The sequence below is a fragment of the Corythoichthys intestinalis genome, chromosome 14 (assembly GCF_030265065.1).
Source record: "Corythoichthys intestinalis isolate RoL2023-P3 chromosome 14, ASM3026506v1, whole genome shotgun sequence".
NCBI classification, from domain to species: Eukaryota; Metazoa; Chordata; class Actinopteri; order Syngnathiformes; family Syngnathidae; genus Corythoichthys; species Corythoichthys intestinalis.
The window spans coordinates 10,628,313-10,654,328 of record NC_080408.1 but is presented as its reverse complement, the minus strand read 5'-3'; the positions used below and the strand labels follow the sequence as shown (position 1 = coordinate 10,654,328).

General features: G+C 39.4%; 1 protein-coding gene across 2 annotated transcripts in view; it reads right to left on the bottom strand.

Moving 5' to 3' along the window:
• rock1 (Rho-associated, coiled-coil containing protein kinase 1) overlaps positions 1-26,016 on the bottom strand; it is a 101,266-nt gene that overhangs the window by 5,336 nt on the left and 69,914 nt on the right. The window contains exons 11-33 of one of the 2 annotated variants that reach the window (XM_057856676.1): positions 25,021-25,096; positions 24,855-24,943; positions 22,120-22,168; positions 21,898-22,033; positions 21,723-21,814; positions 18,255-18,501; positions 18,059-18,165; positions 16,324-16,474; positions 15,978-16,138; positions 15,717-15,901; positions 13,088-13,157; positions 12,900-13,003; positions 12,650-12,815; positions 12,492-12,585; positions 11,291-11,379; positions 8,494-8,685; positions 8,249-8,414; positions 3,801-3,871; positions 3,636-3,724; positions 3,472-3,550; positions 1,270-1,528; positions 994-1,201; positions 227-297 (exon numbers count right to left, since the gene is read on the bottom strand). In XM_057856676.1, coding sequence (XP_057712659.1) covers positions 246-297; positions 994-1,201; positions 1,270-1,528; positions 3,472-3,550; positions 3,636-3,724; positions 3,801-3,871; positions 8,249-8,414; positions 8,494-8,685; positions 11,291-11,379; positions 12,492-12,585; positions 12,650-12,815; positions 12,900-13,003; positions 13,088-13,157; positions 15,717-15,901; positions 15,978-16,138; positions 16,324-16,474; positions 18,059-18,165; positions 18,255-18,501; positions 21,723-21,814; positions 21,898-22,033; positions 22,120-22,168; positions 24,855-24,943; positions 25,021-25,096 — 2,932 coding nt within the window. In that variant the 3' untranslated portion in view covers positions 227-245. The remainder of the gene's footprint in view (positions 1-226; positions 298-993; positions 1,202-1,269; positions 1,529-3,471; positions 3,551-3,635; positions 3,725-3,800; positions 3,872-8,248; positions 8,415-8,493; positions 8,686-11,290; positions 11,380-12,491; positions 12,586-12,649; positions 12,816-12,899; positions 13,004-13,087; positions 13,158-15,716; positions 15,902-15,977; positions 16,139-16,323; positions 16,475-18,058; positions 18,166-18,254; positions 18,502-21,722; positions 21,815-21,897; positions 22,034-22,119; positions 22,169-24,854; positions 24,944-25,020; positions 25,097-26,016) is intronic. The other variant, XM_057856677.1, reaches the window with a different exon arrangement.

The window sequence follows — 26,016 nt, the reverse complement described above, 5'->3', positions numbered from 1 at the left end:
TTGAAATGCATATAGAAAGTCGCACAAAAATAAAACAAAGGCATTAATCACATTTGGCGACTTCGACCTGCAGTGTAAATCCAGCCTTGGTGTAGATAGCAGAAGAATCCCACATGTGAACTGAAGGTGGTAACCAAACGACCAACAAAGTAAACACCAAGTGTCTCATGTTAGAAACACCCAGTTAATAATAACAATAAATAGTGTTTAAAAAAAACATCCACACTTTAGCGAAGCATCTTCTGTCAACAAGTGCTGGATGTTGTGTCTGCCGCATGGAGGCTGGACTGCGCTCGGCTAAAACACAGGAGACAGACAGCAAGCTGGTCACGTGACTTGACTCTAGTGCTTCCTTAAAGCCCAAAGTGGTGTGAAAAAGACATTTGATTAAAAATGCCAGCAAAAACAGTAATTTCTCAAACCGTGGCCAAAATAAGTACATCCCTCAACGTGATAGCTGCTTTTGCCCATCAGTGAAGTGATAACCACCACCTGGTGGTGCCACCAGGGGGCGGTAATAACATTTACTATGACGAACGTTATGTTGGTGACATTAGGCATGGCATCTGAAAAGCTGATTTTTAAAGTGTTATCTTACAGGAACGTTTATGGACTTTTAACACTGGACTGAAAATAATCATTAATTGTGGGTGGAAAGTTATAAAGAGATTTCAAATACAATTTATTCCTATGACAGATATGCCACTGCAATCACCAGTTCTGGAATTTTCAACCAAACGAGGGCCCCCTTCCAAATAAAGGCTTAAATATATCTTATGCTACAGTTTGCGTGAATATGTATTTTGTTTAATATTTAGAAAATACCATTAGCATTTAAAAAAACGTTTTCTCTTTTTTATTACTGTATTAATTTTTTAGGGAAAATTCCATATTCACTCAGACAGTAGCCTCCTCTCTAATTAATGAACGAGTTCCTGAACATGAACTTGACTGAGGTTCATAGGATTTATGTCCAAATTGTTTCAACTTTACCTCAGTTTCGCTGTATTGCTTTTAGGGTTTTTGCGGAAGGACTGGTTAGGTCCGGGTCGAGTGGACATGGAGCGAGGCGAAGCTCTCGAAAACGTGGTAGGTGGAGTTTTGGGAATCTTCTTTCCAAGATGGCCAATCCACTTCTTCTGCTCATCTTGAGTCAGAGCCAGCAAAAGCATGTCTCGGGCCGAGGTCACGTCGTAGTTTACTGTAAGAACCAAAAAAGTTTATCGTGGAGCTACCCAGCAAATGTTTCCGAGACACCCAAAACTTTACCTTTGCAAGGAGCAATGACGTCCTCCTTCTTGTCCAGATGGTCTTTGTGGCACTTGACATGGCAACGGCGGCACTCGAGCGCAGGCGGTGGCTTGAAGACGTGCCACAGTGGTTTGGAGCATGCCTCGCAGTTGGAGGGGAAGTGGTACAGAGTGGGAATGAACTCGTGGCCTTTGTGCGGCAGGCAGTTTTTGTCGCCCTGAGGGACTGTCTCCATGTCAGCCTCTTTCCTGCACTCGCCCTCGTTGGCATACAGGATCTGAAAGTGGATCAAAGTCAAGGGTCACATTTGATTTTTAAAATGACAAACAATTACACTGAAAAAAAAATGTCATGAGGTGCTTTCATGAGACCGACTAAATGAAAAATTGCCACCCTCAAAAGACTGATGGGAAACAAAGTAGCAGCCTCTGGTCAATTTAACATTTACAACACAAGAAAAATGAGGTAAAAACATTTAATCTCTATCAAGACATTTATATTTAAAAAGGTGTGATTGTAGTTGCACTACATTACTAAGTAATTGACTTTGCGGCCAGATATGTTCTAACGCCTGGTCTATTACCTTGATCGGCAACCCCTGGAACAAGTGCATATTTCAGTCTTATCGCTCGCCAAAGTTGTAACTTGCTTCAAAAATTCATAAGGTAGTAAATGAACCACCACGTTTTTCTTCCAACGATAACGAAAATGGCTGTTTCGTTTCCCTGAATGCGGTAATGCCATATGTGGACACTAGGGGTGTAACAATTACCGTATTGGCCCGAATATAATACCGCCCTGATTATGAGAAGACCCCCTCTTTTTCAAGACTCAAGTTTGAAAAAAATACTTTTTGAACACCAAATTAATTTTTATACAGAAAATAATTACAGTACATCTGAAACAAATGATTATAACAACATATTTGAGAGAAAAAGCATGTTATTTTGCCTCATTCAAATCTTAATATCTGAACATTTAAATATGTAAACTAAGGTGCCATCACATTCGTAAATGAATGGCTTCTGGTTTTTGAAATGTAAATAAATCAATTAGGGCAATTTAATCGAGTTAATTACAGCTTAAAAATCAATTAATCATAATTAATCGCAATTCAAACCATCTCTAAAATATGCCATATTTTTCTGTAAATTATTGTTGGAATGGAAAGATAAGACACAAGATGGATATATACATTCAACATACGGTACATAAGGACTGTATTTCTTTATTATAACAATAAATCAACAAGATGACATTAACATTATTAACATTCTGTTAAAGCGATCCATGAATAGAAAGACTTGTAGTTCTTCAAAGATAAATGTTAGTACAAGTTATAGAAATTTTATATTAAAACCCCTCTTAATGTTTTCGTTTTAATAAAATTTGTAAAATTTTCAATCAAAAAATAAACTAGTAGCCCGCCATTGTTGATGTCAATAATTACTTACACAATGCTGACGGGTGCTGAAGCCTATAAAATCAGTCGCACCCAAGCGCCAGCAGAGGGTGGCAAAACTCCACAAAACACAATTAACAAGTGGGCATTTCACTGTACTGTCATTTAAATCTGTCTGAGCGAGGCATGTGCATTAATTGCGTCAAATATGTTAACGTGATTAATTTAAAAAATTAATTAACGCCCGTTAACGCGATAATTTTGACAGCCCTAAAATCAATCTATTGTGATAAAACAACAAAATTGCAATAACTGCATTAACCATCAAAGTGAAGTCTAACTGTCACTGTAGTTTTGAAACAAATCTGAATATGGAAAAACATTGCAATAAAATAATGCAAACTGGTTAAACTTGGGAGTAGCTGAGATCTGTCATGACAGAACATCGCTTCAATGATATCTGGCGCCATCAAGCGTCGTTAATGGGTATAATGTCTTGACCGCGATTATAAGACGACCCCACTTTTTCAGTCTTATTTCAATGCAAAAAACACCGTCTTATATTCGGGCCAATACGGTAATCGATGTGGATCAATTTATCTATTTGTTAAGGCAACACTAGGTAACTTTTCAACCTTTATAAATATTTTCATAACATTTGTGATGATATGTCGACTGACAACTAGTTGAATGACACCTCTTTTATATTTTGAGGGGGTCTGTATCGCTTTCACTGGCACTAATTAATCTCAAAAAGTTCCTGCCCCCTTCTCGCCACCCAATAAATATTTTTCTAGATCTGCCACTGCTCCTCCTACCTGGAATATTCTTGGAATCTCCTCAGTCTCCGCTCGGTACACGTCTCCTTGAGTTACTGGTCTCACATGAAACAGTTTGCTGGAGGAAGACAGCAAATAATCGGAACTCCAAAAAAACATAATTCTACACATGTTTGGTTCCAGTTACTTTCAAGGTGACTTACTCGATATCTAGTACCATAGAAGGGTTAGACTGCTCCTTATCTTGCTCATCGTTGTAGAACAAAATCTTCTTACTGCTCACCACAACATACTGTAACACAAGAGTGACGAGGCAGTGAGACGGAGCTGTACGGGACTGACTTGGAGATTTGTACGAGTACAAATACCTGCTTCTTCCATCCGTATCGCTTGATATTGGTGCGGTTGGGAATGGACAGCCAGCCTTCCAGTCTGGATTCTATACAAGTAGGAATGATGGGAGAAGGTCAAATTGAGCGTTTAGAATAAAGAGGGAAAGTTGAAGCGGGCCATGCAAAATTCAACTTTAAAAAAAAAAAAAAAGTCAGCTTTTTCCCCTACTTTATCAACAACAGAAGAGTTCACACTCCATGCAAAAAAGGACACCTAAGACCACATTAATAAATGCATGGCTTTACCAAAACTACAGTTGCTACTCATAGTACGTTAAATTAGCACATAATCTCCCTTGAGTGACTTAAATTGAGGTTGTGAATTGAAAAGGTAAATGTATTTAGGTGCAAAAGGTAAATGTTATTTAGGTGCATGCAGCTGAAACGGCACAAGCTGAAGAGGATGAGGGAATCAACACGGTTAAGGCTGGATTGACATTGCATGGTTTAAGGAGAGACAATGCTGATGCTTCACTTTCAAGTGACATGACTTCATATAAATAAAACCTCTTTCCGCTAAAAATCTCCTCAGATACCTGCCACTAAAAGTGCAAGGTAAATACACAAGGAAGACATAACCTGTCAATGAGTTAATCAGAATACAATAGGTGACATGCATATGCTTGCGCGTCTAACAGGGGTGTGACAATATATTGCGATACTTTATAGCCCAAACGGTTATCGATACGCTCCCACCAAGAATTGATATATCGTTTAAAAAACAAAAGGAACAAATAGGTCGCAACCAAAATTTTCTATTAGAATAGTGTCTACGTTAGCTCACTGGCTGCCATTGACGGCGCTAGACATCCACAATATTATGACTGGATTAGATGTGAACGCTATGGTTTCAGTGCCATTGATGGGGCGAGACCAGTGGTGTCCAAACTATTCCACATAGGGCCGCACTGGGTGCTGGATTTCATTCCTACCAAACAAGACGACATCTTTTCACCAATCTGGTGTCTCACAAGTGGAATCAGTTGATTGCAGTCAGGTGCTGCTTGTTTTAGCTCAAACTTCATTGGTTAACCTGTCTGTGCTCGATTGGTAGGTGCAAAAACCAGGACCCACAGCGGCCCTTGAGGACAGGTTTAGATAAACAATGACGGACAATATGGCGGCCGGATACAGCGACACGTCATTGTGTGACTTTGGTGAGTGGGGTCTATATACTGTACTTGACTGCCAATACAAAGAAACCCTTAACAAGTAGACTAATGTAAAAGCATACAAAATTACGGTGAATGTAATCCATGAATGCAACATTATGGTTATGTCTAGGGCTGCTGCTATCTCTTATTTTAGTAGTCGATCAATCAATGAACTAGTTAGTCCGAGTAATCGAGTAATCAGATAAGGAACATAAAAAATTAAAATACCTGAGCTGAGCCTCAAATGGGATGAGGATCTACTGTTAGTACAACAAAAGAACAACTGGCAAACTTACAAAGTCCGCTAGCTTAAATGCTATAAAATGCTAACTTTTTTTTTTTTTTACAATGCTCTTAACAAATGGTTCAAACACATATTCCCAGAAAAAACGGGGAAAAATATATCTATGAACTAAATTACGAATGCATTAAAAACATTAGCTCAAACAAAAGCGTAGCTTATATTGGTCTAACAAGGAGCAAATGAGTTAGTCATATTCACTGTTGCTGCTAGAGGCCAGTGTATCCACCCAAATCAATCAAACTAAATGCAAACACTTTCAAAACAAACCATTACAAAGCCACTTTAAAAAAAACGAATACTTGAAGCAGCAAAATTGAGATTTGAATCTTTTTTCTCATCGAATTACTCGATTTAATCCATTAATCTTTGCGGCACTAGTTATGTGCATCAAGTATAGTCCGGAGGTTACCATTCCCTCAAACAATATGCAACAATTAGTAATATTTATGAAATATTGTTTCTGTGGCTATGAAGTTATTCATATGCAATTTGGCTTAGACCTGCAGTGTAAATCCAGCCTAAATGCGAGGTGCATTGTGTGTAAGGGAGCTCTTCCAGTCCAAGCAGCATTTCTGTTTGAGCATGCAACGAAAAACATTGTGTTAATTATGTTTAATAAAATTAATAAATACCAAAAAAAATCATTTGGCTTCATGATCCAGGGGGCTGTATTTCAACTCAGGGTGACCATCACTTAAAGAAACCATACCACCTACGAGCCTACTGAAACTTTTCTTTCCACTCTTTTCAGCTGCATTCAATAAAAAGGTGTAGTCTAAAGAGCACTATCAAAAAGGAAACCAATGAAAGAGCACCACAACAGAACAGCAGCTGCAGCACGTACAGGCCAGGCAAGAGGGGGATCTCGTCCGCTCGGTTACTTACAGAGGAAAAGGAATAGAAGTTACAAAGAGAGGAAGAATGACGACTAGACGTAAAGGGGAAATGGAGAGAGACGGGTTTAACCACGGGCACTGACACGGAATCTGTTGTTGTTCATTACACTGGTGGAAAAAGTACCACATTGGAATTTAGCACTTTACAGAAAAGGTTACTTCTCATTTGCTATTTCAACCGACTCCTCAGTAAAACTGTGTGAATACAGTGGTATGAAAAAGTATCTGAACCTTTTGGAATTTCTCACATTTCTGCATAAAAAATCACATCAAATGTGATCTGCTCTTTGTCAAATCTACACAGATGAAAATACAGTGTCTGCTTTAACTAAAACCACCCATTTACAGGTTTTCATATTTTAATGAGGATAGCATGCAAACAATGACAGAAGAGCGAAAAATAAGTGAACCCTCTGCCTAAGGAGCCTCGAAGAGGGAAGAGCAATGAAAACCAATTTTTACCAAATATTTTAAGTCAGGTATGTGCCCAATCACTGATGAGTGGTTTAGAGGTGCCCTACCCACTATAAAACACACATCGGGTAAGAAATGTCTTGATGAGAAGCATTGTCTGATTTGCATCATGACTCGGTCAAAAGACCTGCAATCAAGGATTGTTAATTCATATAAAGCCAGGAAAGGATACAAAACCATCTCTAAACGTCTGGATGTTTATCAATCGACAGTCAGAGAAGTTGTCAAGAAATGGAGAGAGTTTGGCACTGTTGCTTCTCCCCCAAGGAGTGGCCGTCCACCAAAGATGACGCCATGAGTCCAGCGCAGAATACTCAGAGATGTAAAAAAGAACCCTAGAGTGTCCGCTAAAGACTTACTGAAATCACTGGCACAGTCCAATACCTCAGTGCACACATTAACTATACATAAAACTATGGCCAAGAATGGTGTTCATGGGAGGACTCCACGGAGGAAGCCACTGCTGTGTAAAAAATTATTGTTGCCCGTTAACTGATGAAACCAAAGTTGAATTGTTTGGTAGTAACCCGCATCGTCATGTGTGGAAGAAAAATAGAATAGCTCACCAACATCAACACCTCATCCCCACCGTGAAGCATGGTGGAGGGAGCATCCTAATTTGGGGCTGTTTTGCTACTTCAGGGCCTGGACAACTTGCAATTATTAATGGAAGAATGAATTCAAAAGTTTATCGGGATGTTTTGCAGGAAAACCTTAGGCCGTCTGTCAGACAGTTGGCTAAAAAGAGGATGGACGATGCAACAAGAAAATGATCTAAAACACAAAAGTAAATCAACTTCAGAATGGTTTCAGAAGAACAAAATACACGTTCTGGAGTGGCCAAGTCAAAGTTCAGACTTGAACCCCATTGAGATGCTGTGGCATGACCAAATGACAGCGATTTATGCCAGACATCCCAGGAATCTGAATGAACTACAGCAGTTTTGTAGAGAAGAATGGGCCAAGATTAGTCCTCATCGATGACTACTTATTTTTCCCCCCTTCTGTCATTGTTTGTAGTACTATCCTCATTAAAATATGAAAACCTATAAATGTTTGGGTGCCTCTAGTTAAAGCAGACACTGCTCTTTCATCTGTGTGATTTTGACAAAGATCAGATTACATTTGATTGTGATTTTATGCAGAAATGTGAGAAATTCCAAAAGGTTGAGATACTTTTTCATACTACTGTATATTTACTTTAACAGCATCTAATGCGCAACATCTAGTGCAACTTTAGAGGTGATTTTATTAAATATTATGAGACTTGAGCTGAATGAGCACCACAAGAATAAACTTTTTCTTTGGCTTTATTGTGCATGATACAAAGATAAAAAAAAGCCAAAGGAAAAGCAAAAACACTTATTTGGTCTCGTGATGTTTATTTGTTTTTTGTGGAGTTGCTGATTAGGTTTTAGACTCCATATTGAAATTTTATGTGTTACTTTGACTTAAAATCTAAGAAGACTGATGAAGAATGTAATGAGGATCTACTAACTGAAGCAACACAGTTTTATACTCGACTTCAATGATTTGCAGTTGCACCCGCTACCTGTTCTGCCAACAGTCTCCTGTTCGTGTGCGAACAAAACTTACCTGCGATGTTGCTGTCTGTCTCGTCAGTCAACAAGCTGGTGATGCTGGAGTTGTCCATGCGCTGCTGCAGGTCATTAAGCTTCTCGCGCAGTTGCTCGATGTCGCTCTCCTTGCTGTCCAACTGCATTTGGAGCTCGTTGCGGTAAGTGCACTCCTCCGCCAGTTGCTGCGGGTGAGAATGACGGTCCACTTTATTAATATTTGTTCCTTCCAAAGAAAATAATCGAAACAAATTGCAAACTCACAGCCTGCATTTCACTTAGCTCCTTCTGATACTTGATGGCCATGTGGTTGAACTTCTCCTTCTCCTGATTGAGCTCAAGCTGCAGTTTACGGTTCTCCTTCTCCTTCTTGCGCAGGTCTGCCGTGCTGCCCTTCTTCTTCTGGTCAATCTTCATGTCCTTTCGGTTCATGATCTCCGCCAGCTTGTTCACTGCCTAATTGGTTTTAAGGGCAGCAAACTAATTAGGATGACTTAATTTGGATTGTCAAACAGGCACAATTTAAATGTCACCATGCATTATTTTGTTAACATTTTCCTTTGATGGATTTTTACCAGGTTTGTAAAAACAATCTTCATTAAAAATACTTTTTTGTTTGCTTCTGCAAACTCATTGCTTTGTGACTGACTAATTGAATTTGAATATTTAAATTTACACACTTCGCTTTGATTGAATTTTGGCATGTCAATACTTTCATACTCCCAATGAGGGATGTGCCGATCACTGCTTTAAAGGTTTACCCTGGTTTTTAAACGTTACGGCTTCTAAGTGAGAGCATTGCGTAAGTGTTGAGACAACGTGAGAACTGAGGCTGATGGCTTAACACAAATTTTCCGCCTGCTCAAAATGACTAAGTTAGCTGTGTGGGAATTAGAGCAAACCCAACTAGTCCACATTGTCGACGTCATCAATGACGTAAATGCGTCAACGAGCACAACATACCGCCGACGGTTGATGAAGAATTAAAAAAAAAAACAGTTGAAAGCACGTGTGCAAAGTTGTTGGCGGCGGAGGCTCGCGACGCAAGAGTTCCGAGAGGGGAAGAGGACATCGGGACAATAAAACGTAAAACGCAGACCATAGTGTCCAAAATATGGTCTTATTTTCAAGACAAAAAAAGGATGGTTTCACTGTCATGTGCAGCCTTTGTAAAGCCGAGCTTGCGTACCGCGGCAAAACTTGGCTATGAACAAACATTTGAAATGCTGTTTACAAAGGTGTACTGTTGGAAGGCTGAAAGATCGTAAGTCCATATACCGATTTTTTCGGACTATACGTCGCACCTGAGTAAGTCGCACCAGCCAAAAAAAATGCGCAATGAAAAGGAAAAAAACATATGTAAGTCGCACCGGAGTATAAGTCGCATTTTTGGGGGGAAATTTATTTGCTAGAATCCAGCACCAAGAACAGACTAGTCATCTTGAAAGGCAATTTAAAATACAATAGAGAAAAACAGGCTGAATAGGTGTACTGTATGCTAACATTACATGACGCTAGAAGTTAGAGCGGACCTAAAAAATCCAGCCCGACCCGACCGGCCAGCGGGTATTAAAGCCCGACGCGGCCCGAGCCCGATCAATTAACTTGATTTGCTTGCCCGAAAAAAACGAAATTTTTTGTTTTATTTGTGAGGAATCGGGGGAGGAGGAAATACGGGGATGGGATGCGTGGTTGCGTTTTGTGTGATCACGTTTGTGACTGCCGGTGCATATATGCATAATGATAACAAATTAAAGCCTTTCTTTTGTAACGAATTCTCCCAGTTAAACAAGACTGTAAGATGGATATTCAATAAACATGTATATCTTTTTTATTCGCGTGTCTGTTCTAACAGGCAGATAGTGGATTTGACATTTATTTTAATCTCCTCGAGTTGGCAGGAAAAAAAAAAAACAAGTTTTCTCAATGTGTAATAGTCTACATATTTTCATGATCATTATAAATGCATTTACACAACGAAATAACGCTGGAAAAGTTTGTTAAATATATTTCTCGCATGAGACCGAAGCGCCACATTCGCTTACATTTAGCGAAGCCGACGCAGGTTTCCGTATCTTGAACAATAAATTTGAATCCTTTCCATATCCCACACCCACCGCAGTTGTTTGCTTTTCAATTCCCCTGTCTTAAATTTGTTTTTCACTGCTATAGCTGCTCCGCATATCGAAAAGGAAATTCCAGGATGCTCGCGGACGGGAAGATTGAAAAGAGAATGGGGCCACTGCGTTCACGTGTGCAGGCATGCACAGCGCCCTCTCTGTTTTATCCAAATGATTTATTTCATTTAACATCCATACATTGTTTTAGTATAAATATATGAATATATATTTTTTTTAAATGAGAAAGTTAACGAGAGAAAAGTCGCCCGACCTCACCGCAAATAATCACACAAGTCGCTCCAGAGTATAAGACGCACCCTCTGCCAAACTATGAAAAAAACTGTGACTTATAGCCCGAAAAATATGGTAACTAATTAACACCACTGTTTTACTCAAGTTGCCATTATGTGTGTTGCATTAACGTGCATCATTATTTATCATTATTTTTCTTTTTTCAAAGCAGCGGGTAGTAGTTAAAATTACAGTGTTGTGTTTCAGCTTCGCGCATTATGTAGCTAACATTAACAAAGCGATTTCACTCCAGTGACTGATAAAATTGTGTTAGGGCTTGCAGGCACATTGCTAGTCCCGCTGCTTTCCGTATTAATAAATTGAATCATGTGACATCTACAGTATTTATCTACTCTGCTCAACACCGTCTGAGCGTCTTTTCTCAGCTGCTGGGAACATTGCAACGAAAAAAAAAAAGAGCAAGCTTGACACCTGACTATGTAGACATGCTCACATTCCTTCATTTCAATGCTTAAGGAGAACAATATTGAGATAAGAGAGAAGTCAGAATTGACGTATAACGTTATTCACCAAAACAATGGCATCATCATCACATTATACGTGATCTTTCAAATTGGACAAAATCAGCTTAGAAAAAAATAGTTATATGTGTATCCATCCCGTTTAAACAAAAAAAGATGCATGATTACCTGAGTCTTTAGTGTGCGCTCTGTGTTGAGGACCTTCTCATAGTTGGCCTTGATTGAATTTGTAATCTCCTCCTTCTGAGCAGCATACTCTGAAAAAAAATATGTCGGGTAATGTATTTATTTTTTGAACTTTTGGGGACAAAACAATTGAGTACAATTGTTGTTTCCATGGACCAATACATTCACAGTTTTCAAGTTGTTAATGTTAAACTTGTAAATCGCTCAGCCATCTTTCCTAACCCTAACCTCAAACTGCAATTATCCAGGGTGATTTTAACATTAATAATCGTAATAATCCCGTCACAAAAATTTTTATCTCCAGCTTTAATAGCGTTGGTTTAACCCAATTCATATTAAACATCTTTAAAATCAGGTGCTATTAGCACTGCTACGTTTGCATTAGAATTTCTAATGTAAAAAATATCAACCAAAGTGTGACCTTAAGAACACTGCAATTAAAACACATGATTTGTTATAAATGGTGGGAAAATGTATATTAAGGACAGCCTCGTTGTTTTCGTCAACAATGACAATATCGAAAATACTGCGGTATGAACAATGTTTTTAAGACGACGTGACGATGACGAGCTTAAAAACGTGGCTTGGGAGACTAGAACATAACGAGAAAATGCAAGTTTTTGTCTGACAAGACGACAACGAGATGAAAATGCGACATAGTTTCTTTGTTTGACTCATGTCACTCATGTCAGATGTGCTGCTTCTCTCCCTCACTCTCCTCACCGAAGTTTAGGATGTGTTAAAGTTAGGCTGCGCTTTATCTTGCTTGTTTGGAAACATGGTAGGATTAGTTTTTATAACTTGGCAAGTGAGAATATGCAACGTTGCTGTAACCTTTAAAGGTCTGTGCTGAGTGATCATCACACACTAAATGTAACTAATCGCATTAGCATTAGCATCAAGTTTAGCATGGCGAGCAACCTCTTAAATGCTCTGACAACTTTATATTTACAAAACGTGCTTAGCTTCTGGGGGATTTAACTGAAGGTAATGTACTGCTTTTCCTGCTGAGTGTGCTTTTCATCACGAAGTTCGCTGTGTCCTTGTAGGCGCTACAATATGTGCTCGTCTGTCTATGTTATCTAAGAGTATTTTCGTACAAAAAACTAAGACAAAAATTTAAAGGGTTGCCAAAAAGAACACTGAAAAGCCCATATGGAAAACAAAACAAAAACACAAGTACCTTCCTCTTGAGTACTAAGTCTCTCACTCAACTCTGCCTTGTCTTTGGCGAGACTCTCCACATCTTTGGTCAGAGTTTTACAGGACTCCTCAAGCTGCAGAAAAGCAAACAATTATAAGTCACATTTTCTGCAAAGGCTTTTTTTTTTTTTTGCTTACTCGTGCAATAGTGGCTTCCTTATCCACAAGCTCCTGCTTATGCCTAGTGACTGTCTTCTTGTTTTCTTGGCTGAGCTCAAAGTACTGCTCCTCCTGCAGAGCCCTAGCCAGCTGCTCCGACTCTGCCTTTGTCACTGTCAGATCCAGCTGGGCAGACAGGGACTCCCTTTGTGTGGGAAAGAAGCAATTTAAGATTATTACAAGGTTTTCACGTGATACCGGGCCGTAGTGAAGCATGAGGTGCATTTACCTTTCACTGCACAGCTCTTGCATCTTTTTATGAGCGTCTTGTACCTGCCGATTCCTTTCCTCTATTTCCTCTTTGAGCTCTTTCACCTGAGTTTTATAAAGCGTCTGATAGGAAAGACAGAAGTAAGTTCAGTCCGCATTTTTTTAGCCAACATTCATAGCAGGAGGTGAGAAAGAGCTGATACTCACTGAAAAATACTGTTCAGCCTCAAGTTGGTCCTGAAGTTCCCTCATCTGTCCTTCATTGCCTCTGTATTGCCTGGTGATCACATCAAACAAAGCATTTTTCAACACTTGTCTGGCATTGAGGCAACTCTTTCAGCACCATTGACCATGATAAACGTCAAATTTCATGGCTATTTTTCATCCTTCTGCTGTGAATTTAAATTAGTTTGTCACCAGTAAATGTCCAATCAGATTCCAATTGATTGGACATCAATCACTGTCATTGGCAACCATTGAGTTAAGATCCAGTAGCAAACTATGGCTGTCACTACCGACAGCTAAAAGATTAGCAAAGGAGTAACAGTAGTAAGACTTAAATCTGATCCAAGCGAGCACTGTCGCAGATCAGATTTAGCGCAGTAGCACTATAAGCTGGAATAATAGCACTTATTTGGAAACAGCAGCTTGACTTGCAAAGAGTATTACAGCAAAGGCAGCGAAAAGAGAAAATAACTGGCAAATCAACAACAACATAATCCACTGTGGCAGCAGAGTGGAGTATGTGTTAGCCTGACAGTTTGGTCAGACTAGAAGTTAAGTTCACCTCGAATATAACTGAATACTTGTTTGTTCATATGAGCCATGCAAAAAGCTAGCGATCGGTCAAGGGGTACATCAGATCTCGCTCTTAAATCTGCTGAAATATGCTTCGGCTAAGGCTACCCTATAAAAAAAAAAAAAATTCAAGTCAATGTATTTCAAGTGCAAGTTTGCTTCAAAACTTGCAAATGCAAGTTATCTCTGAAAACTCAAAATATTAAATAAGCAGAACTTATGTTAAGTCAGCAGAACACAACATTATAAGTAAGCAGAACTCATGGTAATCAAGCAGAACTTAAAGTTTGAAGTAAACTGGGCTTAAATTTAGGTACATATACTTACATTACAGGCCAAAAGTTTGGACACACCTCATTCAATGCAACAAAAATGAAGGACCCAACACCATTGCAATAAATTCCACTAATTTACCATGAAAAGGCATAACTGTGTAACATTATACCGTGGTATGAAAACGTCACGGTTTCAAAACCGCATTTTTCGTCATACTGTCCCTACTGTATTGGGGTTTTTTTATGTCCCAATAATGCAGGGAGAAATCCCTTGCTTGCAGCTAGCTGCAAGGCTCAACCCTCCCCCACCGGTTGTTGCTCAGTGTCAGTCAGTCAGCTGTGCTACACAATGCCTGGAGGAGGTGACACTCTTGAACATTTTCCCCCATTGAAGAAAACGAAATCGCTGGTAGGGGAATACTTCGGCTACAGAAAAGTTACAGATGGCCGCGCCTCAGAGGAGGGGGGCCAACCGACATGTAAAACATGTTTGCGGAGGGTGGCTGCCGAGGAGGCAATACCTCCAATTTGATTTCACATTTATACAAAATTAAAGGTTAGTAAACATTGTCATGAACGTTTCCCACCAGCTACGAGAGTTAACTCCGGCGTGTTTAGTGTGTCTAGCGGTGGTAAAATATGTCGTGTTTTTTTCTCTCTGGCAACTGTATGACTTGAGGAAGAGCGTGGTCTTATGCACATGCTTTTTAAGGAAAATAATTTGATTTTTTTGTTTTGATGGCTACAATGTTGAGCTGCGACTGTGGGTTTAGGCTCACCTTATGGACAGCATTTATTTTAATTTTATTTAGAATATTTAAGTTTTTTTGTTATTTTTCAATTTATTTTAACTTAACATTATACTTATGTTCCAATTTGCTAATATGTTTTAAAAAATAAAAATCCTGTTCAATAGAAAAAAAATATTTTTTTAAACCCAGATATCTCAAAGTAACACATTTTAGAGCTGTAATTGAAATACCGTGGTACCGTGAAATTTTGGCTATCATACCGTCAGAATCTCATACCGGCACATGCCTACCTGTGAAGTTAAACATCATTTTAGGTGACTCCCTCTTGAAGCTCATCAAAGGAATGGCAAGTGTAAAAAAAAGTAATCAGAGCAAAGGGTGGCTACTTTGAAGATACGAGGATATTATAATGTTTTTAGTTATTGCACCTTTTTTTGCTATGTACATAATCCCACACATGTTCATTCATAGTTATATTATCTTCAGTGAGAATTTAAAATGTAAATACTCATGAAAATTAAAAAAAAAAAAAAAAAAAAAACACAAATGAGAGGGTTTTTCCAAACTTTTGGCCTGTACTGTACTGAGGGATTAGAATCTGGGTCTCCATATGACACAGTCTGGCTGATTGAGGTGTTGTCAGCACACTCCTTTGAAAGCATCATTAGTGAGGCAAGGGCTAACCTTAACATTTCAAGTTAGCAAAACTTAATTTCAAGTAAGAATAACTTAATATTTCAATTTACTATTAGAAGTCTAACTGCTTACAGTCCTCAGAAATGTTACTTTTGCCCCAAAATTTGATACTTCTGTGAGAACAAAATTTGATCAAGTTAATACTTTTTAACTTAATGACTTAAGAATACACAAAATAAGTTACAGACAAAAACTTGTAAAGTTTAGATGTGATTACTTAAAATTTTAAATTATTACCACTATTTGGAAGGCTGGATAGTCTATTATTAACTCCATGAAGAATTTTATTCTAAAATGTATTTTCAGGGGACTCACTTTGTCAGCTGCGCAAGTTGAAACTCAAGAGAGCGTTTACTCTCCAGCGCCGCATTGATCTCTTGCTTGAGTTGCTTCTCCGAACACCGAAGACGGTCCACCTCCTGCAAACGGCTCTTAAGCTCGTTCTGTGCCTGTACACGTTTGCTGGATTCCTGCTCCGTCTGTATCCTAAGATTCTTCACCTGAACCACCAGGAAGGGAAGAAAGTTTTAGGAAAGATTTTATGACTCAATGAAATGGTGGGAAGCGGTCACTCACGTCGTCCTCCAGCCTTTCCTTCTGCTTCATCAGCTGCTCCATCTTCTGCACCGACTGCTTGAGGTCAAACTCCAGCATGGAGCACTGCTTCTCCACCTCCACTACTCGGCTCTCGGCTCGCATCCTCGCTCCGTTCTCCTCAGACATCTTCACCTGAACAGCTGAAGGAAGGGACATACAGTATATATATGACGAACAAAATGGATGGTAAAGTACACCTACTGAAGTGGAGGACACACAGTGTGCACCACACTCTGTATTATTTTCCTGTATCCCTACCAAGTTAAAAATGTGTGCCTGCATGCTACCTGCCTACGACAATTACAACAGGATAATGGCAACATACCATTCATGGCAGCCGATTTGGCCTCCTCGATGGACTCGTATTTGTCAGTCAACTGTGCTCGTGTCACCCGGTGCTCAGTCTGCTCCTGCTCCAGTCGCTGCTGCAGGGTCTTCAGTTTGTAGTTCAGGTCAATCTCTAGGTTGTTCTTATCCTAAGTGGGTTGGAGAGAATGTAAAACTTAAGGATCTACAAAATCAAAGGCATAATTCCTCCTAATTTGAACTGCTACAGTAATGGCCAGTTCCCCAACCACCAGGTCGGGGACCAGTACCGGTCCGTGGCACATTTACTACCTGGCCTAGCTGGGTAGGATGTCATAATAGAAATCCATTGGAGCTACCAACCAGCATCTATTTTTTATATCTCTGTGTGCTTGTCCTTGATAATGACGCATGACGCGCATCAGTTTTGTTCCCGGAAAAAATAAGCTCGAATGCTCGCTAAGATGACTCAAAACATACGTCTTTGGACAGCGTTTTTACGTTTTGACGAGCCAGAATAAGAGCAAGACAACTGGGTTGTTCCGATCATGTTTTTTAGCTCCCGATCCGATCCCGATCGTTTTAGTTTGAGTATCTGCCGATCCCGACATTTCCCGATCCGATTGCTTTTTTTTGCTCCTGATTCAATTCCAATCATTCCCAATAATTTTTCCCGATCATATACATTTTGGCAATGCATTAAGAAAAAAATGAATAAAACTCGGACGAATATATACATTCAACATACAGTAAATAAGTACTGTATTTGCTTATTATGACAATAAATCCTCAAGATGGCATTTACATTATTAACATTCTTTCTGTGAGAGGGATCCAGGGATAGAAAGACTTGTAATTCTTAAAGGATAAATGTGACTTTGTATATTGTGACTAAATATTGCCATCTAGTGTATTTGTTGAGCTTTCAGTAAATGATACTGCAGCCATTCAACCCAAATGCATGATGGGAAGTGCAACCATGACTGTGCGTACGGACACCAATTGATATATCTTCTCTGTGTTGGGAAAGAACACAGGGTGTTAAGAAAATGATCAACTACCACTTTTCTTCCTCACATTGCCTCCCACATTAATTCTATTTGCTGAAAGAGGGATTGTAAGGCTTTAGCCAAATAAAAAAGGCTTCAAAGGGTGTCAAAATTCTCTCTACTCATCATACGCTGCGTTTAGCTCTATATATTGGTAAAACGGCACCTTTATAGATTGAACGCGACAATGCGTGAGTGGGTTGCGCAGGGCATGCGTTAATTATTAAACGTGATTAATTAAGAAAAAGTCATTACCGCCGTTAACGCACTAAATTTGATAGCCCTACTTTAAGCCAAAACTAATCTGGATGAGTGTAAGACATTTTGTCTTGTCTTTTGTATATACAATTAGACAACGACTTAAATTTAAAAAAAAAAATATATATATATATATATATATATATAAAAGAAGGCATGTCCGATATTTTTTTGCCGATTCCGATACTTTGAAAATGACGTGATCGTTTGTCACAACAGGTGAATCTCAGGCGACAAGTCCGCTCTGCATAATATGTCGCCAAAAGCTAGCAAACCAAGCAATGAAGCCTTTAAAACATTGCTTCAAAACATGACAATGTAAGGGCGTGTTCACATTAGACCAAGAGGACCAGGGTCCGGTTGGAGAGTTACATGTGTTCTAAGGGACTTAATAAATCTTCCTATTTATTTATTATACCGCAACAATATTGTACTGGACTAGTTTACCTTCTCCAAGTTATTGCTTCTCTCCTGGGCCTGTTTGCGTTCAGTCTCTACTTTAGAGACAGTGAGCTTCAAGTTTTTGTTGTCCTCCTGCAGCCCCAACATCCTCGCTAGTCAGACGGAAAAAAACAAAGTAAGACAAGTTATTCCGAGTTTGGATACATATTAACCGTCAGACTTTGGATGTTCAGCAGGTCACCTTGCAGCTCACGAATTTCCTCAGAGTCTTGGCTGTAGTTCCTCCTCTCCGAGTCCAAAGTGCTCTGGAGTAGCAGGAGCTCCTTTTCCAGCTGGGCCTTCTCTCCATCAGCAGCGCGGCTTCGCTCCTGCAGTTCTCGGTTCAAGCTCTCCAGTTGGCTCATGGATTTGGCCACCTCTGTATGGTTTTTCCGTAGTCTCGCCGCCGTGTCCGACTCGGCACGCAGTAAGTCATTAGCCTCCTCCAACTAGGACAAGAGGGAACAACAGAATTCTAATATTGGTTTGAGCACACACATCTACTGTTTCCTCATATAGTGGCTAGTGCATTACGTTCCACAACTCCAATAGGATTTAAAAACAACAGTATAACAACTCCTTTGCTGCCATTGACGGTGAAATACGGCAAATGTTTTTAAGCTGGAAGGGCTGGAACAGGGGTCACGTTAACCAAATATTTTCCGTCGTTGACCGGTTTTTTAAAACGGTGACGGAAAAAACTGAAGTCCATCCGTCATTTTGACAGGTTGCAATTCACACCCCAGACCACAGGGTGGAGAGTGAGCATATTAATTAGCTATTGTCTCTCTTGATGCATGACGTCGTTGGCCTTACTCGGAAAAATGTCCAGGCAACTGAGTGTTTGCCTGGCACGGCCAGACTGTTCTCCCTGTATTTTTCAAACACTGAGAGAAAAGTCTGGGACACAGCTTCTCGAGTAGGTACAAAATCAATCGACAAATCAGATTTGTTTATTTGCGTGACGTGTTCTTCACGAGCAACGTCACTCTTGCGCGCCGAAAGTCGTCTCTCCAACAACACGGATGGCGGGAGAGCCGAGAATATGTTCCAATCCGCGGTAAATTTAGTTTTAAATGAGCTAAGACACATCGACACGAGACATTGACAACAGTCTGTCTCGCGCTAGCCATGTTGAATAAACTCCGTTCGCCTCGTATGTTTACTTCCGCGGGCAAGTCTCTCGTCCTGCCCTCGTCGCTTTGCTAACGGCACGTCCTAAATTTGAGACTCAATATCATTATATTTCTAATCCACTCGCATGTGTACGATCAGTAAATTTGCCCATTGTTAAAACATAGTCTCCTCCAGTGTTGTTTTTGGCAGCCCTTATAATTTTTGTGGTACTTATTAGTCTTAGTCATATTTTTGTCATTTCAAAATGCGCTCATTTTCATCTTGTTTTGGTCAATAATTACTCTAAATGTTTTCGTCTGTAAACTTCATAGGTTTTAGTCCATGAATAAACCATAAACTTCATAGCCTGTCTGTCTGTGCTTGTCAGTGTTGTTTCATTGGTCAAGGTACAGTATATGACGTTCTTACCACGCTTTTCCGGTTTCACAAAAACAGCGTCCCAAAGTTTTAACATTAAAGCGGTAGCTGGGTAGCATCAAAAGACTTTCCTATGTATAAAGCCTGAAGCCTCATGTTGTATTTGTTTGCAACATACTGTACAGTGCCCTCCATAATTATTGGATTTATAATAATTATGTGTTTTTTAGCTTCTAATATAGATATTTTTTAAAATAATATGGGACCTTAATGGAAAAAAAAGAGAAAAATCCAACCTTCAATACAAGTACATTTATTTAGTGGGGAAAAAATCCCGCATAAAGAAATAATTATTTGACATCAAATAATGTGTGTCACAATTATTAGCACCCCTGGTGTTAATACTTTGTACAACCCCCTTTTGCCAACAAAACAGCACCTAATCTTCTCCTATAATGTTTCACAAGATGGGAAAAGACAGAAAGAGGGATCTTCAGCCATTCCTTTTTGCAGAATCTCTCTAAATCATCCAGAGACCTGGGTCCTCTCCTCTGTACTCTCCTCTTCAGCTCACCCCACAGGTTTTAAATGGGGTTGAGGTCTGCGGACTGAGATGGCCATGGGAGGGGCTTGATTTTGTGTCTGGTGAACCATTTCTGTGTAGATTTGGCCATATGTTTAGGGTCATTGTCTTGCTGAAAGACCCAGTGACGACCCATCTTCAGCTTTCGGGCAGAGGGCAACAGATTTTGATTTAAAATGTCCTGGTATTTCAAAGCATTCATGATGCCATGCACCCTAACAAGGTTCCCGGGGCCTTTGGAAGCGAAACAGCCCCACAGCATCACTGACCCACCCCCATGCTTCACAGTGGGTATGAGGTGCTTTTCAGCATGCGCATCTTTCGTGGCACGCCAGACCCACTTAGAGTGTTTGTTGCCAAAAAGCTCAATCTTGGTCTCATCTGACCAAAGCACACGGTCCCAGTTGAAGCCCCAATACCGCTTGGCGAACTCCAGACGTTTGCGTTTATGATTGTGAGCGAGGAAAGGTTTTCTCCGTGCATGCCTCCCAAACAGCTTGTTGGCGTGTAGACAGCACCTCATACCCACTGTGAAGTATGGGGGTGGGTCAGTGATGCTGTGGGTCTGTTTCCCTTCCAATAAGGTCCCATATTATTTAGAAGAAAAAAATTATTAGAAGCTAAAAAACACATAAATATTATAAATCCAATAAATATGGAGGGCACTGTATGCGATATTATATTATTTAGGTTGTCTGAGTAACCTATTTTCTATGTGTGGTACATAGTTTATGCAGGTTTTTGGAGACATTTCCAGAGACAAAGCTTCATTTGCTCATTTATGTTTTTTACAAAAAGGAAAACAAGAATTGTAGTTTTGACAAGTTTTGATGGAGAGAGCTGCTGAAGTGTTTACGGGTTTTTTTGTTTTGTTTTACTTTTTGTGGGGCTAAAAGCACCCCCCAACACATTATCATTATTAATTTGGGTGGGGAGGGGAAGAGAGTTTTTATATTTTTATTCATTTTGTATGTTCGTGTTAATTAGGTCATTTTTTTTCTATAAAATATTATTATTGTAATTAAGTTTCATATTGCTCACATCAACTCATTTTGTGCATCGAATTGTGAGTCAAGAATCATGATACGAATCGTATCGTGAATTTTGGTATCGTTACTAGGGATGTCCCCGATCCGATCGGCCCATTTTTCAAAAGGATTGAAATATCGGGTCGGATCGGGTTTTTAATTTTAAAAGTATATACTGGTATATGTATTTTCAGGGGCTAAAAAGGAACAAAATAATCCAAAAATACAATGGCATTGACAGAAGAAACAAAAATATATACATTTTATACTCCGCAACACTCCGGAAAAAGTGGAAGGGGAAGTACTGTAAACAGTACAGTACTGCAATGTTTGCAACATTTACATTTAAAAAATAAAACAATACAAAAAACGTTTTCTTTTTTTCCCTGGTAGTTGATTGGGACTCTGTATCGGCAGATTCTCGAAATCAGGTAACTCAGTCTTGGCCTCGGGTACAAAGATATGCGCACGGGACATCCCTAACATTACAGCCCTAATTATTAGAGGAGTAGCCACTTTTTGAAGAAATACAATATATAAACTAAAGGTATTAACAGTGCATTACCTGATTCTGGAGCTGCGCAATCTTGTCATTCGAGGCCTGCGAGTTCTGGCTGATCTTCCTCATGTCTTCAAGTTGCTCCTTCAGAGTCGATACTAAAAAGAAGACATTTCATATGAAAAAATGAGCTATTACAGATAACATCAACAATGTTATTTTTTGTGTTGGTGGTCATCACCTTCGTTCTCCAAATTCCGTCGTTTCTCGGCCTCCTGGTCAGCTTTTCTTTGGTACTCTGTAAATCGGTGCTGAAGCATGATCTTGTCCTTCTCTAGCAGAGACATGCTAGCCTCCACACTTTTTCTCAAGTTAGCCTGCGGACGATGAAAAAAATTGAGTCCATCATTTTTATACAGTTCTGCTGATATAGATGTGAACATATAAAATAATAAGATTTAACCTCCTCATCCAGTTCTTTCATGATCTTTTCAATCTTGGTGTTTGAAGTCCTGGTGGAGGGAGGGGAAAATATGTCATCAAATCCATCAAAACGTTACGATTGTGATTTTATCTAAGAAAAACTGACTACAGTAAATTTTGGACTATAAGGCGCAATATAAGCCACCACCCACCAAATTTGACACAAAAACGGCATTTGTTCAAACATAAGCCTTACTGGACAATAAGCCGTAGCTGTCCTCACTGTATTATGGGATATTTACAACACAAGATATTAATTGGTGACACTTTATTTGACAGCGGCACATAAGACTGTCATAAAACCAAATGAACCACGATGAAGTTTTGAACCAATTGGCTGCAAAGCTTCATTGCTTCAAGAAGCTTCATTTGGCCATCGCTGCTCCCTTGAGGGTGACAGTCAACCTCTGCTGCCACCTGCTGTTAACACTTTTGTCATCCAACATGCCTCCTAGCATGCATTGCAGTGTTAGATGTAAAGAACAATCAAAATTCACGTTCTGTGCTAATTATATCTTCAGTTACTCTTCTAGTTGTTAGGGTTGTTCCGATCATGTTTTTTTGCTCCCGATCCGATCCTGATCGTTTTAGTTTGAGTATCTGCCGATCCCGATATTTCCCGATCCGATTGCTTTTTTTTTTGCTCCCGATTAAATCCCAATCATTCCCGATAATTTTTCCCGATCATATACATTTTGGCAATGCATTAGGAAAAAAATGAATAAAACTCGAACGAATATATACATTCAACATACAGTAAATAAGTACTGTATTTGCTTATTATGACAATAAATCCTCAAGATGGCATTTACATTACTAACATTCTTTCTGTGAGAGGGATCCACGGATAGAAAGACTTGTGACTTTGTATATTGTGACTAAATATTGCCATCTAGTGTATTTGTTGAGCTTTCAGTAAATGATACTGCAGCCATTCAACCCAAATGCATGATGAGAAGTGGAACCATGACTGTGCATAGTGCTACCAATTGATATATCTTCTCTGCATTGGGAAATAACATAAAGGTTTAAGAAAAAGATCAATTGTAATCGTAGGGAGAGGGATTGTAAGGCTTTAGCCAATTAAAAAAATGCTCCAAAGGCTGTCAAAATTCACTCTACTCGCTGCCTTTTATCTCTCTATATAGATAAAACGGCGCCATTACAGATTGAGCGCGACAATGCCTGAGTGGGTCGTGCAGCGCATGCATTATTGCGTTAAATATTCTAACGTGATACATTTTTAAAAAAATTAATTACCGCCGTTATCGGGTTAAATTTGATAACCCTACCTTGAACCTAAACTAAAGACTCTGAATGAGTGTAACATTTTATGTATGTAACATTAATTACAATTAGAAAACAATTAAAATATATATATATATATTGAAAAAGGCATGTCCGATATTTTTTTGCCGATTCCGATACTTTGAAAATGACGTGATCGGACCGATCGATCAGCATCTCTACTAGTTGTTTCATCAGTTGCTAGCCCTGGTATTTGGAAACCCTTTATTTGACAGTGGTGATAAAAAAAAATAAAAAAAATAAAAAAAATAAGATTGTCATATTTATGACATGACACAGCCATGAACATAAATGAATGCTTATGACAGTGTCATTTTGTGTCATCCGCAAAATCTTACTTTTGAATAGATGTAAAAGATTCGAGCTGGACATTAATGGAGTGTTGTTGACATAATTTGCCGGATGATACTTAGAGACATCTGTCATAAGCATTAATTAATGCTAATGGTAGCGTCATAATCATGTTACGATTATGACGTCGCTGTCAAATAAAGTGTTACCTACTAACCCAAATAAACTGCACTGGACTATAAAACGCAGGATTCAAAATGAGGGAAAAAAGTAGCGGCTTTTAGTCCGAAAATTACGTTATCTAGACAAAACCAATGGTACAACTTAGCTGGCAACTCAACCCTAATCAATATGGGTGGGAACGTACGTCACGATACAATACGATTTGCGATACAAGGCTTACAATAACAATCTGATTATTTGGCGATACAAGAATTATTGATACATAGGCCAGGAAATCATTCTAGGATATTCTTCAAAACAACTAATAAACAGAAAAACAAGCTCTTTTCATCCTTCTGCTGTAAGTTTATCAAAAGTAGATGTCCAATTCGTTTGAAGTTTCGCTGCCACCCTCCCACTTCAAATGGATTGGACATTAGTGGCGGCCAATGCCAGGCAAGAAGTTCATTTTGGGCCATTTCACGTCATTTGCTGTTGATTTTCAGTCACTTCCTTTTCCTTTTGGGGCACTTACGGGTCACTTCCTGTTGATTTTGAGACATTTACAGGTCACTTCCAGTTGATTTTGGGTTAATGGAAAGGAAGTGACTAGAGAATGTCCCAAAATGAAAAGGAAGTAACTCACAATCAACAGGATGTAAACAGTAAATGCCCTAAAATGACTGGCTGTGAATGCTCGTTTCTGAGTCATTGACTGTTCTAAGTAAGCTAACGGAAACACTATTCTAATGGAAGATTTTGGTAGCAAACTGTTGGTTCCTTTATTTATGTTTATATATTTATTTTATGATTTTTTCGATTCCTGGTCAGATAATATCAATAAGCATTGGGCTACAAAGTATCACAACAGATAGCACAGATGTCACAGCCCTAGTAAACACGGTACCCCTCTGCATTGTTCTTTTTCCCCAGTCAAGAAACATTCTACAGTACCTGCATTTCTGTTCCAACTCATCCTTTAGCTGCATCTCACTGTGGAGCTGCTCCTCCAATTGGTAGACTCTTTTCTGCAGATTTTCCAACTAAACAGATAGAAGCATATCGTAAAATACCTAGGGTACAGTAACTAGGAAGTCACACCCTCAGAAACTTAACTCACATGACTTTTGTCCTCCTTTGTGGAGCTGCTACGTTTGTCACTTGTCTTTGAGGCGGAGGTGGAGCTGCGCAAAGGACTGAAGCGATAAAAAAACACATTACAAATGAAGTTAATGCTTGCCTTGTCTTAATCCACAGCATTTTTAAATCAGATGGTATGTTCACTTAGACCAGGGGTGTCCAAACGTTTTGCAATGGGGGCCAGATTTGGAGTGGTAAAAATGTGGGGGGCCGACCTCGACTGACGTCCTTTATGTAGAACAATATATTTAGGCAAATTTTAGCCATTCTGTGTGTCATATTTGCTTTATTTTTTTTTATTAATAATTTCAACAATCTCGCAAATAGCCTTTGTGTCGCTCTCTTTCATCTCTCGGGCTCTTGCGAAATACTGCTGCTGTAAAATTAAACTAACTTCAAGTTGCTTCATTTTCTCGCTACGTCTCTCCCCTGTAATCTTGTACATGTCAGCGTGTCTTGTTTGGTAATATCGCCACACATTGAACTCTTTAAAAACAGCGATTGTCTCTTTGCAAATGAGGCAGACACAGTTGTTGCGTATTTAAGTGAAGAAATATTGCAATTTCCACCTATCCTTGAAGCATCGGCCATCGCAGTCAACTTTCTTTTTTTTTGTTGATTCGCACCAATTTAGAAAATTGGGAGTAAAGGGTCACACGCGGTAATGTTGCTTAGAGTACTGCTGCCTTTTAGTGGGTAAATGAGGAGCAGCATTTAGTGTGGAGGCAACTTCATATGCTGGTAGCAGTGCTGCTGACCAATTTATTAGGTTTGTGTGCGGGCCAGACGTTACTGATTTTATGACAGAGGCTGGGGGCCGGATAAAATTTGACCACGGGCCGCATTTGGCCCCCGGGCCGGACGTTGGACATGTCTGACTTAGACACTTTTATTCAGGTTAAAAGCCTGTTCGAAATAAAAATGCTTCATGTACGTACCCCATTCAGAATATTCTAACCCAGGGGTCCCCGACCTT